This window comes from Delphinapterus leucas, chromosome 15 (assembly GCF_059928025.1).
Source record: "Delphinapterus leucas isolate spDelLeu-1000000601 "Yukka" chromosome 15, BTC_Dleu_Yukka2, whole genome shotgun sequence".
In the NCBI taxonomy this organism is placed as follows: domain Eukaryota; kingdom Metazoa; phylum Chordata; class Mammalia; order Artiodactyla; family Monodontidae; genus Delphinapterus; species Delphinapterus leucas.
The window spans coordinates 15,100,976-15,117,950 of NC_143143.1; the positions used below are offsets into that span (position 1 = coordinate 15,100,976).

General features: G+C 43.7%; 2 protein-coding genes across 4 annotated transcripts in view; one reads left to right on the forward strand and one right to left on the reverse strand.

Moving 5' to 3' along the window:
- PSPH (phosphoserine phosphatase) overlaps positions 1-8,142 on the forward strand; it is a 57,663-nt gene extending 49,521 nt beyond the window's left edge. For both annotated transcript variants that reach the window (XM_089895844.1, XM_089895845.1), the window contains one exon: positions 1-8,142. In XM_089895844.1, the coding sequence (XP_089751970.1) occupies positions 1-108 (108 nt within the window). In that variant the 3' untranslated portion in view covers positions 109-8,142.
- The window catches only part of NIPSNAP2 (nipsnap homolog 2), a 27,564-nt gene continuing 18,346 nt past the window's right edge, over positions 7,758-16,975 (reverse strand). The window contains exons 8-10 of one of the 2 annotated variants that reach the window (XM_022588186.2): positions 14,291-14,385; positions 10,075-10,158; positions 7,758-8,907 (exon numbers count right to left, since the gene is read on the reverse strand). In XM_022588186.2, coding sequence (XP_022443894.1) covers positions 8,843-8,907; positions 10,075-10,158; positions 14,291-14,385 — 244 coding nt within the window. In that variant the 3' untranslated portion in view covers positions 7,758-8,842. The other variant, XM_089895843.1, reaches the window with a different exon arrangement.

Genomic DNA, 16,975 nt, shown 5'->3' on the forward strand with positions numbered 1-16,975 from the left:
GATGTTTTCATTGGATTTGGAGGAAATGTGATCAGGCAACAAGTAAAGGACAACTCGGAATGGTACATCACTGATTTTGTAGAGCTTTTGGGAGAACTGGAAGAATAAGATCAGTTTTTATACAGTTCATAACAACTTCAGGTTAATTTTTAAAAGTTATACAGTTTGATACTGTTTGCTTCCAATTGCATATTAGGACTTAATATATAAATTTAGTACTGATTATCTGTACTTCCAAGTAAACTATAGTTAGGGCTCGTAGAACATTGTGGTTCTTTTTTTTTTTTTTTAACAGTAGCTCCGGTATTATTATGACCATTTAATTACCTGGAGAGTTTTATAATTTGAATTCTTTATGTATTTTCCTAGCTATATTTTATTTGAAGGCTTTTGAAGGTGGATAGTAAATTAAACACCTTCATTATTGGAAATATGGATTAGGCAGCTTTAAGTGAAATTGGTTTTCCCTTTATATATAAATAAAAGTTTATCCACATATGAGAACAGATTTGTAGAATTTTTTTTTTTTTTCTTTTGAGCCACACCACGCAGCTTGTGGGATCTTAGTTCCCCGACCAGGGATTGAACTCAGGTACTCAGCAGTGAAAGCACTGAGTCCTAACCCATTGGACCGCCAGAAAATTCCCGATTTGTAGAATTTTTAATTCTGCCTATCATGTATTTCAGTATCCAGTAATTCAAGTATTTAAGTGTTTGGCAAGGAACCAAGGAGTCGAGACCCTCCTGAGCACAGGGCAGAGTGCTTGTCACAGTGAATCCACCACTCAGCCCCCGCCACTGAGGGAAACGCTGGGCCAGAGGGATGGAAGTGCTTTTACTACCTCTTGGTATTTGTCATATAGGGAACGTTGCAGAGATTTTTTTAGAAAGATAACCATGGCGCCTTAAACAAAAGTACGGACCTTAAAAAATGGATATTTGATAATCACATGAACTAGGAGAACTGAAAACAAGTTTTACTCATCCCAAATGAAGATCAGTGTTTGCCCTTAAATGGATTAAGAAATAACTCCTCAGAACATATATGAACAATTTCTTTCTTACAGAGGGCTTGGGAGGACCTGAAAGCCCAGGTTCATGTTTATTCTGAGTAGCGCCTTGAAAGGGACATTTCAGAACATGCTTTGAAAGTAGGAGATTATATTCTCTCCCTGGTGGGAAGCCGGGGGGAAGACAGAGACACAGGTTTAGGAAGAGGCAGGCCATGAGTGGATACTATTGGATAATTAAGTAGAAAAGGCCGGAAGGGTTTAACATTGGGAGTTATTTGAAAAATTTATAATTTAACCAAATAATCAAATTTGGCCAATTTGTCAGATAATTATTTAGCCAAATAATCAAATCAGATGAATCAAGCTTCCTTCCAGATCAAAGTTTTTGTAGGAGAGCCGTGAAATGAGTTTGGCAACCTTTAACCGAGGCCCCAGACAGCAAGGCAGTTGTTTCGTAACTGTGAGTGCTCGCTGGCAGCTCTCTTCGAAGCTGTTTTGCGGTGTTGGCACTCTCAGAGGTGCAAGGGGGCAGGGCCAGGCCTGCCAGGCCTGTGAAGGGTGCTTCAGACTGTTTCAGCCTCTGCTACCACCCTGCGTGCATAAGCTGGAGCAAGCCGGGTGGGCAGGTTAACTTCTATGAGCTTGTTTCCTGTCTGTTAAAAATAGGGCAGTGATATCTGACCTCAGGGCTATGAGAATCACATGAGGAACATGGGAAAACACCTTGGAAAATGTGAAAATAGGCAGTGTGACGTGTGGTCAGATCACTCCCCAAGTTTTCTGAACCTGATCATAAAGATTCTGAGGGTCGTAGAGGCAAAAGCCACCATGCTGTGCCATCCGTTCTAACTGCCGGGCCTTCAGAGCCTGCCCTCCACTGGGCAGCAGCCTGAACAGGGCGGGTACGTGCTGAATTTGGCTCAGAGGAGTCTGATCTGCTGAGGAATCATGATACCCACAGAGAACCTTTTATACCGATTATACAGCCCCTCCTCTGGCCCCCAGGCTGCCCAGCTTCACAAGCTGCACAGAAGCAGCAGGCACAGTCCCTTCTTTGTTGTGTCAGCGGGGCGAGTTTGAAATGTCCCAAGAACTGTGCTAACCTCTTGCATGCTTTTCTAATTCTGGGCTGACTGGAAACAGCGACCGAAAGGCTCTCCCAGGAGTTATGTATATGGTGACACCAGGACAGGATTCAGAAACCAGTGGCAGTGTTATGTGGCTTCCTATCCTTGTGACACCCACCATTTTTCATTCTGATTATGAGCATTGGGTTTTGTAAAAAGAAAAAAATTGAGAATTGGGTTCTCGCTCTCTCTTCCAGTGGAGACAAGTGTTTCTCCATGACATCTAGGGAGGCCCACCTGGCTGCCATTCCCAAGAGCAGGGGACAGCATTCTAGACCTGGGGCAGGAGTGTAGCAAGAGATTCCAGAGATTGAAGTAGTCGGCCCCAGTAAGTGATGGCACGGCATGGTGGCTTTTGCCTCTACGACCCTCAGAATCTTTATGATCAGGTTCAGAAAACTTGGGGAGTGATCTGACCATAAGTCACACTGCTTATTTTCACATTTTCCAAGGTGTTTTCACATGTTCCTCATGTGATTCTCATAGGCCTGAGGTCAGATATCACTGCCGTATTTTTAACAGACAGGAAGCAATCTCAGAGAAGTTAATGACTGCTACAAGGTCACATTCAGAGCTGGAACCCAGGCCAGTGATTTCCACAGCATTCCTGATCTTATGTATTACTAGAGTGTTAACAATTTACTGGGGCTGAGAGAATCCACCCTGAACTGTGATCACAAGTGTTAACATATATTAATACAGTAGATAAAATTTTACTTCCTACGATGGAAGACCTGTTTTGCAAAAAATACAAGTGGTTTCATTTTTTTTTTAATTTATTTATCTATTTATTTTCGGCTGCATTGGGTCTTGGTTGCTGTGCACGGGCTTTCTCTAGTTGCGGTGAGCGGGGGCTACTCTTTGTTGCGGTGCATGGGCTTCTCATTGTGGTGGCTTCTCTTGTTGCGGAGCACAGGCTCTAGGCATGCAGGCTTCAGTAGTTGTGGCACGTGGGCTCAGTAGTTGTGGCTCGCGGGCTCTAGAGCACAGGCTCAGTAGTTGTGGCGCACGGGCTTAGTTGCTCCATGGCATGTGGGATCTTCCCGGACGAAGGCTCGAACCTGTGTTCTCTGCACTGGCAGGCAGATTCTCAACCACTGCGCCACCAGGGAAGCCCCAGTGGTTTCATTTTTAACGGTTAACTGAACTCTGGAAAAAGTACTAGTTTTAGTACTAGTTAACAGAGGACTCTTCAGTACTTTGCTTATCACAGTTTCCAACTCTGAGCATATTTCTGTATATGTTTATTGTCTTCCTTTTAAATTGTTTTTATGGAGCTTATCTAGGCAGAATGTATTTCTAAGGATTTCTAGAATATGAAAATAGTAGGAATAAAGGCACGGCAGTATCTGCTTTCTGAGAGTCCCATGTATCTTCCAATTAGAACTGACAGTCTCTATAAAGATTTTTTTTTTTTTCTTTTTTGCCAAACAGCATCTGGGATCTTAGTTTCCCCGACCAGGTATCGAACCCGTGCCCCCTGCAGTGGAAGCTTGGAGTCTTAACCACTGGACCACCAGGGAATTCCCAGAACTGACAGTCTCTATACTTTCCTTTTCCCTTCCTTCCCTTTCTCCCTCTCTTCCTTCTGTCGACTCATCAGGCATATTACTGAACATCTATTATGTCTCAGCCAGAAACTGAGAGTATAAGTTTAGTAAGAAATTTAAAAGTTTAATGTAGAACTGAAGAAAAGGATATTTCACAGGCAGCTGTGAGAATAAGGGAAAAGAAGCAGATTCTGTCAAGTGCTAGTTGGGAGGAGAGCAAAGTGTGGTTCCAAGAGGGCTTTTAAAAAGTAGTAGGGATCAGTTTCCCTAGTGGTGCAGTGGTTGAGAATCCGCCTGCCAATGCAGAGGACACAGGTTCCAGCCCTGGTCCTGGAAGATCCCACATGTCGTGGAGCATCTAAGTCCGTGCACCACAACTAGTGAGCCTGCGCTCTAGAACCTGCGAGCCACAACTACTGAAGCCTGTGCACCTAGAGCCTGTGCTCCACAACAAGAGAAGCCACCGCAATGAGAAGCCCGCTTACCACAGCTAGAGAAAGCCCGTGCACAGCAACGAAGACCCAACACAGCCAAATATAAAGTAAATAAATTAAAAAAAAAAGTAGTAGGGATGATATCACATGAACTATAATTAAAAATTAGTTGGCTTATATAAGTAATAATCACCAGACTTATACCCAATGAATGGAAAGTGAGTTTGGAAGTTTTGAATATTGCCAGGGAAAATTAATAGTTGGACAAATTAATATAATTTGTTCTATTCTGGGGGTTTAATAAAAGAATTTGACAAATTGGGCAGGAACTGCTAAAATAAAGTGTTAATTTGATAAATTAGCTTATTAATAGAATGTTCCTGTCAAAAGTCACCAAGTGACCACTGTGTTGCTAAATTAATGATCCTTTGTCAGCCTTCATCCAACCCAGCCTCGCAGTAGCATTTGACGCAAGTGATCTCATCCTTGATGGACTTTCTTCACTTGGCTTTCATGATATCCCACTTCCTTGAGTTTCTTCCTGTTTCCCTGGTGGTGTCTCACTCTCCCTTCCTGGTTCATCCTCACCTTGGTCCTCTTCTCTGTCTACATTCACTTCCCACTGACTTTATTTTTATTTTTTAAAAATTTGTTTGTTTTTATTTTTGGCTGCTTTGGGTCTTTGTTGCTGCACGCGGGCTTTTCTCTAGTTGCAGCGAGCGGGGGCTACTCTTCGTTGCGGTGCGCGGGCTTCCCATTGCAGTGGCTTCTCTTGTTGCAGAGCACAGGCTCTAGGCGTGTGGGCTTCAGTGGTTGTGGCTCGCAGGCTCTAGAGCGCAGGTTCAGTAGTTGTGGCACACGGGCTTAGTTGCTCCGCGGCATGTGGGATCCTCCCGGACCAGAGCATGAACCTGTGTCTCCTGCATTGGCAGGTGGACTCCCAACCACTGTGCCACTAGGGAGGCCCAGCTCCTTCAGTTTTAAATCTCAGCTTTTCAGCAAGGCCAACTCTAATCAAATGTATATAATATTACGTACTGCCCCTCCCAACCCCCCCTCAGATTCCTGATCTCCATTACCCATTCTACCTTCTTCCACTACAGCATTTATCAACTTCTACCATACCATGTAACTTACAGCGTTTTTTATTTTAATTGCCAGTCTCCTCTCACTGGACTGTAAGCTTCTCAAGGGCAGGGGTCATGTTTTGTTCATATTATTCCAAGTGCCTGGTGCTTGGCACATAACAGAAGCTCAACGTTTGTTGAGTTGAATGAAGACTAAAGCCCAGTGTGGGGCTTTTTTGCTGCCTTGTGAAACCCAATGACTTAATTAGGACAGAAATTCCTCAGGACTCTAGAGGAGGGTGTATTCTGAAAGAACTATTTTATTTTTTCACTATATGAGCTGATTTTATATTTTATTTTTTTAAATTTATTTATTTTATGTATTTATTTTTGGCTGCATTGGGTCTTTGTTGCTGCGTGCAGGCTTTCTCTAGTTGTGGCGAGTGGGGGCTACTCTTCATTGCAGTGCACGGGCTTCTCATTGCGGTGGCTTCTGTTGCAGAGCACAGGCTCTAGGCACGCGGGCTTCAGTAGTTGTGGCGCAGTGGGCTCAATAGTTGTGGTTCGCGGACTCTAGAGCGCAGCCTCAGTAGTTGTGGCGCACCGACTTAGCTGCTCCGAGGCATGTGGGATCCTCCCAGACCAGGGATCGAACCCGTGTCCCCCTCATTGCCAGGCAGATTCTCACCCGCTGCGCCACCAGGGAAGTCCCGAACTCCGTTTTAGAGTTGGTTTATTGCTCTACGCTTTTCTTTTTTTTAAAAAATATTTATTTAATTTATTTATTTTTATTGTTTTTGGATGCGTCGGGTCTTAGTTGTGGCACGCGGGCTCTCTAGTTGAGGCACGTGACCTTAGTTGCCCTGCAGCATGTGGGATCTTAGTTCCCTGACCAGGGATCGAACCCCTGTCCCCTCCATCGGAAGGTGGATTCTCTACCACTGGACCACCAGGGAAGTCCCCTCTATGCTTTTCTGAACAGAAAGCAAGGCAGAAAGAGAGGAGTGAACTATTTCTAAAAGAAAATATCATTTCATATTCTGTTTGGCACCTGGACACTCTGGTCCTCACCAGATATTGAATGGCCCATGGACAGGGAGTCAGGTGGATGAGGCAGTTTGGGGAAGCTCTTGAGCCCAGTGTGATGGTTAATTTTATGTGTCAACTTGACTGGCCTAAGGGATGCTCAGATGGTAAAACCTTATTTCTGGGTGTGTCTGTGAGGGTTTTCCTGGAAGAGATTAGCATGTGATTCAATAGACTGGGTAAAGCGCATTACCCTCCCCAATGTGGGTGGACATCACCCCATCTGTCAGGGACATGAATGGAACAAAAAGGTGAAGGAAGGGCAAATTCACTCTCTTTTTGAGGTAGGATGCCCACCTTTTGCTCTGATACTGGAGCTTCTGGTTCTTGGGCCTTTGACCTTGGGCTGGGAGTTAACACCATCAGTTCCCCCTGATTCTCAGGCCTTTGGACTTGGACAGAATCTTACCATTGGGTTTCTTGGTTCTCCAGCTGGCAGACAACAGACTATGGGACTTCTTGGCTTCCAGAATGGCATGAGCCAATTCCTATAATAAATCTCCTCTTAAATATATCTTTAAAAAAAATTTATTGGAGTGTAGTTGATTTACAAAGTGTGTTAATTTCTTCTGTACAGCAGAGTGACTCAGTTATACACATATATATATTTTCATCTTCTTTTCATTATGTTTTGTCACAGGATGTTGAATATAGTTCCCTGTGCTACACAGTAGGTCCTGGTTGTTTATCCAGCCTATATATAATAGTTTGCCTCTGCTAATCCCAAACTCCCCGTCCTTCCTTCCTCACACCCCCAGATATATCTATATCTAGATATCCTATTGGTTCTGTTTCTCTGGACCCGAATACACCAGTGTATGATAGAAGATTCCTGACCTCTGCAGGGCTTGTTTCATTTACAGGTCCACGCAATTTTGTAAGTGAAAATTCCCTGTCCCCAGCAATTTTTTTTCAGTTCTGAATAGCTAGATTACCTTTACTAGTAATAGTAATTCTACCATTTTTCTTTAAGTAGTTTAGAAAGCAGTTTCATATAGTTTTCATTCACATGCTGCAAACATGCTCAGAGCATCTAATCAGTAGGGTAGCTGGTGCTACACTGCAGGTTTTCTGTGCCAGAGCTTGCTATACCCTCTCTCTCCCACTGCTTCCTGTGCCACCATGAAGAGCCAGTTACAGAAATTCAGAGCTGAAGGGACCTTAAAGGCTATTGGATTCAACCTCCCCATTTTATAGGTTAAGGAACTCAACACCCAGGAGGATAAGTACCCCCTCAAGGAGCACAGCCTGTTCTTCCACTGGCAGCTCCAGCCCCCAAACATCAGGCCATCATGCGCTGGTACCCAAACACCCATTCCTCATAACACCTACCAAGTGGCCATAAGGAGCGGCCGATGAGCCTATTTAATATTTTACTCTGTAGATGCACATATGCCCATTGAACTGGGACAAGCCACCTTTCAAGAGTGACAGAGTCATTCTCAGCACCAGTCATTAAAAAAAGATCGCAAACATGTAATATGTGAAAATTAAGAGGATTTTATTGAATTTTATATGTTCTTGGAGAAAACCATTCGCATGTAAAAGCTTGACATTTGGTATGAGATTTTTATTCACACTTTAACATAAATTCTTTGATCTGGGGGTCAGACATAATTTTTCATTTCAACAGGACTTTGACATGATTACAGTCACAAAACTGGCACACTATATTAAAAACTAATCAGAGCTAGACAAAGTATGCAGCTTTATGCCAACTGAAATCGCAACATGCACCACCCCTCATACATGATCTTGGAAAAATCGTCTGTGAGCTTACTAAAATATTAACCAGAGAATGTCTGAGGTCACAGGTGATTGTTTACAAAATAAAACCTCTTTTCCTAGTGCTACTCGTTTTGTTATAGAAAAATATTACAAATAAAAATTAGTGCTATTCAAGGTGTTCATTTCAAAGTCACATATGATACACAGGTTCAAGCCATTTTTTCCTCTCATATAAAGATATCATGATACACAATGTGGAGACTGAATTACCGATCAACCACTTCCAACTCAGTAATGATACACGTTTATTATGCTGACATTAAAAATGAGAGTGAAGTAAAACATTTGCAGGTATTGGGTACACTTATAATTTGTTCCTAGTCTGAGACTCAGAAAAATGCTACAGAAACATGACAAAATTTATATTTCTTCCTGATACAAGAAATTTGTCTAAAAATCTGTAATTATAAAACAGATTTGCTTTTTATAAAGAAATGGCTAACTTTTTTCCATGGTTGGATTCTTATTTGGAGACGATTCCAATTTTAATTTGGGCCCTCTTTTCCTGGAGGGTGGGGAGAGGTGGCCCGGTATCGTAAGGTATATTCGACAAATACAGGGATGTTTCAGAGGACTACAGAGCACTGCTACAATCAGCCAAACTGTAATAGTTTACTTTCTTGTGATTTTGTAAATTTTAAAGAAAAGAGGTCTCTTACAAGCTATATACAGCAGTTTACACTTCAGTGTTTCTTTTCACTTCATATACAGTTCAAATTAATTTATGACAAGTACTTGTCACATAAATTTATGTAGGCACATCAAAATTCTGTAGCTTTACTGGAGGGGTGAAGTCTTCTGTGGGATCATGATTCTGGATTCCATTTCCTGAATAAGTGGGACTGAAAACAAAGATCAAGATTACTAGGCTCGTTCTTTTCTAAACAGACTGCAGTAAATATACATTAACAAATAGGTTGCTAAGAATATTCAGAAGACATGCTGCTTGAAATCAGAATAGAGTACTGGAATACTTAGGACTGATCTCAGGGGAAGAAATACACAAGCTAATGACAGATCAGCTGTCATCCTATAAGATGATATTAAAACATTCTGTCGGAAACGTGTCTGTTTCATTTGTAGGAAATTAGGAAAGTCCATATTGTGAGAAAAATGGTGCTTTCTCAGAAGGTTCTTTCAACTGAATTAAAATTTATATAACATCAAATAATTTGACTGTATCCTGTATAAAGGAACAAATACACTGTACTTGTAGAACTGTCAGTGCTAAGTAGAACACATCTTTGGGAACTTATGGAAATGTAAGAAAAAACAGCAAAGCCACATACAGTTATATGATTTTTTTGAATTAAAAGACAAGATAATAGTTATTTTCCAGAACAAATTACTCTTTGATCTTCCTGGTAGGATATGGGCTTAAATGTACCTGACGTGCAACATAGGTGGTACCTGCATTGGTGTCATTGGGTGGTATTCAGCCTGGTTGTTTTCTTCTAAAAATCAAGCAACTAGGATTTCATAGTGTGTGTGTATATGTATATGTGTGTGTGTGTGTGTGTACAGGTATACATACATGTATAGGTGTACACACATGTACACATGCATACACATGTACATATGGAAAGTCTAAATACCAAATTAATTTTCAAAATTACTTTTTAATTGCTGTATTAAATTGTAATGCTTTGGGGAATGGACAATTTTGATGAGAAAGGAAAAGCTTAGAAAAAAATTTATTTGTATAATAAATTTTCAGAGAATACAGAAATGCACAAAAAGGGTAATGATGTAAAATTTACAACACATGAAGATCTGAGAACTGTACCAGACGACATACATACTTGAAAGAGTGAATATTCTCTATTGAAAAAATGTCCTATAACTGTCAAAGAAAAATATGACTATTTCTCCATTCCCTCAACCTTACAATTCACGATCCTAGAGCAACGTACTATTTTTTTTTTAAATACATATTAGCTTCAGGGTGAGAGAACATCAAAACAATGAGATGAGAAGAATGAAATGTTTTATGCCCATTAAGATATTACCTGTATAATATACCAGTTCTTCCCAGCCGTGTTTATGCCATGCTGCATTCCGTATATCTTCCCTGGTCTGAAGATCCTTGTAAGCTTAAAAATAGCCACACAGAAGAATTAAGACTTAAACCAAACATAATTCCACTAGTACAGTGGGAGACTGGTTTCAGGATCCGCTGTGAACACCAAAATCTGCAGGTGCTCAAATCCCATAGCCGGCCCTCTGTATCCATGGTTCTGTACCCTTGGATTTGACCAGCTATAGGTCATATAGTACTGTGTGTACTTACTGAAAAAGATCTGCATATAAGTGGACCCCAGCAGTTCAAACCTGTGTTGTTCAAGGGTCAACTGTGTATCCATTAAGTGTTGATTCTGCTGCACTCCTCATTTTCTCAAAGAGCCTACAGACCTTCCTCAACTTATGATGGGGTTACATCCCAATAAACCCAGTGTAAGCCAAAAATATTGTTAAGTCGAAAATGCATTCAATACACCTAACCTACTGCAATAGACGAGCTTAGCCTAGCTTAGCTTAAACGTGCTCAGAACACTCACATTAGCCTACAGTTGGGCAAAATCATCTGATGCAGAGCCTATTTCATTAATAAAGTGTTGAATATCTCATGTAACTTACTGAATACTGCACTAAAAGTAAGAAACAGAATAGTTTTAAGTGTATTGGTTGTTCACCCTTGTGATTGTGTAGCTGACTGGGAGCTGCGGCTGCCACTGCCCAGCATCACGAGAGAATGTATAGAAAGCCCAGGAAAAGAGCAAAATTCAAAATGTGAAGTAGAGTTTCTACTAAATGTGGATCACTTTTGCACCATCGTAAAGTTGGAAAATTCTAAGTTGAGCCGTCGTAAGTCAGGGACCGCCTATACTTTGGGAACTCAGTACTAAGCTGGAATGACGGTGAGCTGGCTCTTTTGAGCAACTGTTAGGCCTCGTGGGAGACGCAAAACCATGCGCTCTCAAGACTCACAGTCTAGCAGATTCAAGACGTGCCTTTACAAACCAAGTGAACTTCCTCAATACATGTTAAATCTGTAACCACACTGTCAGACTACGAATAAGCAATATTAGATTCCATTTTTCTCAGCATTTATAAAGCACTACAGTGATCTGGGTGAGACTGTATTCAAGGCAGTGGAGAACAAAGAGACCCAACAGGGAGAACACAGCTGACCAGGGAGAGCTGCCTGGAAGCTGTGATCTGACCAAGTGGGTCTTCAGGTTGAAAAGGCCATTTTATCATCGACACGCGGGAACGGGAGGGAAAGGCACTCCAGGTGGAGGGAAGAGCACGGGCCAAGGGTCAGAGTCCTTGGGGTACAATTTGGATATCTCACCCAGGTGCTTTGGTCTCTGACTCCCAACCCGGGCAAGATCCTTCCAACCAGTGACCAGGGAAATGCCTCCTAGGCATCTGGACACGGTGTCAGTCGTGACTAAGAGATCACCCAGGGCTCCCTACTCAGTTCTAGTTTCTGTTTTGGGGCTTCCTTCTCCCTATGAGAAGACCTAACCTTGCAGGCCTAGCAATCTGACCATCTAAAGACAAAAGCTCCCTCCACTAGTAATGGAGTATAAATTTATTACATAAAATGTTGAAGATGCTGAAAAATAGAAGGAAAACAAAATCTTTTACCTCTCACCACCCGGAGGAAAACAGTTAACATTCATGTGACAAGCGGCAGTGTCCTCACCGGGGTCGGATGCACACCTAGGGTACCATGTGGTGACCCCTCGCCACCCCCCTGCCCTACCCCCCGCAGGGAACACAGTTTGGAGGCCTGTGTTCTTTTACAAATTTTCTTAATTAAAAAAAAAATTGGGGGGGGGATAAAATATACATAACAAAATTTACTGTTTTAACTATTTTTAAATGTGTAGTTCAGTGGCATTAAGTACATTCACGTTGTGCCACCATTATCCATTGAACAATATCTTCCCATTCCCCTCTTCTCCCAACCCGATACACTTTACTCTACATTCTGCTTCTATGAATTTGAACAAACCACATTTTGTTCATCTGTCAATGCACCTTTGGGTTTGGGGAGGCTTTTAAAGATGGGAGGCACTGAGCCCATTCATATACTAAGGGAAGGAGGCCACAGATGGGGTGGTGGAGGAGCCGTGGCTGCAGCGAGGCCTTGAGGAGGTGGGGGAGGGATGGCATCATGTGCAAGGGTAACAGGAAGGGGGGCTGTGCTGGAGGGAAGACCTGCTTTGAAGCCAGACTTGCCGACGTCTGAGCCTGGCTCAGCTCCTGAACAGCTGTGGGTCCTGGGTGATTTATTCACCACCTGTGAGTCACAGGTATCTCATTTGTGGTGTGTGGCTGTAAGGATTAAAGGGAGTGGTGCATAAATAACCAACACACTGGAGGTGCTTGATAAATGTTGGTTCTCTTTCTCTAAAAAAAATGGAAAAGTGAGGCTAAGTTTTGGGGGCAGACAACTGAGAATTCATCTCTGCACATCTCAAGACTTTTTCCTATAAAGTAGGAAGTGGGCAGTGGACACTGGGGACACAGACTCGAGACAAAAAGGAAGGTGGAGAAGGGCAGGGCCTCAGAGTAGACATGTGCCTGACCTCTGCCTGTGCGCCAAAGCACGTGGGTCCTGACCCATCCGTCTCCGCGCTCGCTCACTACAGAGGCCGCCCTCAGAGGCTCCTCCAGGCTGGGGAAGGGGAGGGGTCTGTCTTTTCAGCTTATATCCTCTGGACAGATCATGCACTAAAAAATAATGATAAAAATGACTTCACTCCCACCTTGAACCCATAAAGGTTAAATTACAGTTAGTATAATCAAAAGGCAGGGACACAGAACACATCTTTTAAAGATCTGTTTGCAAATCTACTCCATTTGAAAACTCTGATCCTTAGGAGGTCAAATCTCAGCTGGCTAGAAAACAGCTCCCAGGAACACCACTGCCCCTGACATTCCGGGAGCTGAGGGTTACTGGTGGCCTCTAATCATTTGGTGCAGGTTTCAATCTTTTAAATGCCGGGGAAGCCCAGTGTGTGTGGCTGAGGTGAGCAGTGGCTGGCGGGGGCTTGGAGTGGGGTTTCCTCCCCAGACACGGAGGGTTTCAGGGAAAGGTCCCAGGGGCACAATGTGAAAATGACTTTTCTTGCCTCAACTCACCCATTTAGACCCAGGTCCCCGGCAGGTATCTTACCGTTTAGCCCATCGGCACTACCTGTAGTTTCCTGAGCACTTTTTATAATTTCCTGTGTCTCCATGGCTGTTCCAGCCCCTCCTTCCCACCTCTACCTGTCAGTCCCATCTAGATGCTGAAGTCTAGCTCGTATTCCACCTTTCATTGGTTTTCCCCAAATTCATAGCTTTGTATCCCTTTATATCCCGATACACACTCCTAACGCGGAGGGCCCCAACTGGAACTCCCTGCGTCACTCACCGCGCATGGCCTGGTGGCCTGTCCCTCAGGTTTGCTTTCCCGCTCAGCAGACCTGTCACCCGTCTCTGAGCCTCCTGCTAACCCAGCAGGCACGTGACTCCGCAGCACTTGGTGGACCAAACAGGGCAAACCAACACCTCAGCAAATTAATGAGGTTTGGAAAAAGTCATGCTTTTCATCTCTTTAATAACCATTTACAAATGTGCCCAGAATGAACCAAGCTACTGCTGAGACCCGGTACCTGTTCAGCAGGTAGACAGACATAAACAGCCATGACTGTGACCACACACACACAGTATTGGGCTCTGGGGGCTCAGGGGACAGCGACATTCCCTTGGGGACAAAGGGGAACATCTGAGTCAGGCCCTGAAAGACACCAAAGATGGTGCCAAACCAAAGTGGGCGGGGATGGAAAAGGCGAGAGAAGGGCTTCTGGGGCAGTGGAGTCAGACCCAAGGCAGGGGGTGGGCGCGCGTGTGGGCACCTCCTCTGCATGGAATGCAGGACCGTCCCTGAGGGAGCCGGGGGCAGCTCTATCATCTCCCCTTGCCCGGGGCTGCTGCCTCGCCCCACTCTCACTTTCACCAGCGCACTGACGTGCTGCACATCTGTGGACCCTGCACTACTGACCTCTTGTTCCGGGTAGCCCAGCACCTACGTTCCATCTGGGACATTTGGCTCAGCAGCAGTGTTTAAGGTTCCTGACTTGAGATACGATTCACTGCCTAGGACAAGTTAGTTAGTAATGAACTCTGAAATCCCAGGAATACAAAAATGAAGGGAAAAAAACATACCCCAAAGATGATGCACCATATATAGCTGCCCAATCTGGGAGAAGAATCCTCCAACTGCTTCATTACTGTCCTGTCTGAAGCGAATTGCACGAGCCCTATAAGAAAAAAAACAACGTTCAGATATTGAATCAGGTATGTTAAAAAGTATCAGTAAGTTCCCTCCATCCTCAGCACAAGTTGTTCAGAATGCATTCGAAAGTTATTTCAATGTACATAAGATGTAAATATACCTTTCTAGAGCTACAGCAGTCATTTTTGTGAAAAGTGGACAGTAATTCATAACTATTAAAATAAAAACAACATGGGACTTCCCTGGTGGTCCAGTAGGTAAGACTCCGCGTTCCCAATGCAGGGGGCCCAGGTTCGATCCCTGGTTGGGGAACTAGATCCCGCATGCATGCTGCAACTAAGAGTCCACATGCCGCAACGAAGACCCGGCACAGCCAAAATAAATAAAAATAAAAAATAAAAACAACAACGTGAGGATATGTGGTTGCACTGCTGATTCTTAACGTAAAGTCTAGAAAACTGGCAGAGGGTAGGCTAGGACCTGTCAACTTAAAAAAAGCTGCTTTCCAAGAACACAGAGAGAAAGTGAGGGAATTCTCGATCTGAGAACCCCACGGTGCCACAGGCACTGTACTCCAAGGGAGACAGGGACCCTGCCTCGAGAACAGGGCTTAAAACAGAGAGGAAGGAAGTGCACCGCACCTACAAAGCAGCTGCACACCATGAACTCTGAGAAACCCGCAAGCTCTGTGATCTACGGCCGAGGGCGGGTGTCGAATTCTGCGACCCCTCAGACAGCATATGGAAGAACCATGGACGTGAGCTTCCTGGCAGTTCACTGTCACTGCCAACACTGAAGCTGCCTCCTTTTCTCCCCACTTACCTGAGCAAACCGTTAGGAAAATGAGTACCAAATGGCATTCATTATGTATGCATCATGTGCGGATACACGTGTCTATGTGTATAACATGAAATTGTGATTAAATTGGTTAAAAATTGGCACTTGCCTTAAACTTTGTTTTTTTTTTTTTTTTTGCGGTGCACGGGCCTCTTACTGTTGTGGCCTCTCCCATTGCGGAGCACAGGCTCCGGACGCGCAGGCTCAGCGGCCATGGCTCACGGGCCCAGCCGCTCCGCGGCACGTGGGATCCTCCCGGACCAGGGCACGAACCCGCGTCCTCCGCATCGGCAGGTGGACTCCCAACCATTGCGCCACCAGGGAAGCCCTAAACTTTGCTTCTTAAGATTCCCTGCTGCAAAAGGTATATCAGCTTTTTAAACATCTTCTTTTGTGTCTGCACCAGTACTTTATTTTTATATTTAGTGATGCACTTGAAATCCTAAACAAGTTTTTAAAATGTGTATGTCTTCTTAAAGCAGTTTTCTAGAACCAAAGTTGAAAATGAAGGAAGCAGCTTCAAGTGATGTAGGAAGGTCACAGGTAGAGTCTCTCAGACTCCACACCCCAGCTACCCAGTCAATTTATATCAACACTGCCCAGGCTTGGCCTGATGTCTCAGTCATATTAGGGTCCCAGAGTGGACAGGACTTGGGAAGATGGATTCATTCTAATTCATTTAAAAGAGCTGGAGGCCTTCCCTAGTGGCGCAGTGGTTGAGAGTCCGCCTGCCGATGCAGGGGACACGGGTTCGTGCCCCGGTCCGGGAGGATCCCACATGCCGCGGAGCGGCTGGGCCCGTGAGCCATGGCCGCTGAGCCTGCGCGTCCGGAGCATGTGCTCCGCAACGGGAGAGGCCACAACAGTGAGAGGCCCGCATACCGCGAAAAAAAAAAAAAAAGAGCTGGAGACTATGAACAAGGATTCAATCCACTAATATCCACAGTGAGAGACAAGATAAGTGAGTCGGCTTGACCAGCGCATTCTCTTCTTAGAGGCAAACTTCATAGTAACTGAATTAGAACATCTCAAAGGGGGGTGTGGAATCAGAGCAAGGGCAGCCTGTGGTGGGAGTGAGGAAGCCAGTCTCCTCAAGGTCACTTTGTACATCTTGGCTCTCATTCACCACGTGCTTAACTCCACAAAGGTGACCCATGCTTTCAGGTTCTTTAGGGGAAAAGGAGGGATCTCTTGCTATTGCCCCCATGGGCTACCTCCAAGCGATGTTAATTTCTTTAACCTTACATGTAGTGTTAAGTGATCATAATCTTCACAAAAATTACAAATCTGATTTGTAAATTATTGAAATTAAGCAAATCTCTTTAATGTGCATTCTAACCCTAAGGGGGAAAACCCTTAGTTTCATTGATAGTGATAAATATTCAGGACTGTTCATTTCATTCTGAATTTTTCTCATTCACTTTCTCAGTAGGCAAAGAAAACATAACTTGCCTTAGCCTGGAAATAATCAGAAGCATGAAGTGAAGAGGAGATCACCACCTTAGTTACCTATGTGCCAAAATACAAATTGAATGAACTGGCTTTATAAATAATTTTTAAAATAACTGAAGAATAACCTCAGTTCCTTCCTTGTGGATTCCACGGTGGGCAAGTCTCAATGAGTAATACGGAAACATAGAACTGGGTGATCCTATTCTGTGGGCAACTAAATTACTATGCTTATAGCATCAACCCTACCCCCCAATTCCTTAATAAAATGATGTCTACAATAATAGTATACAATCAAATATGTATTTCTTAGTTTTCAAATGAAAAGG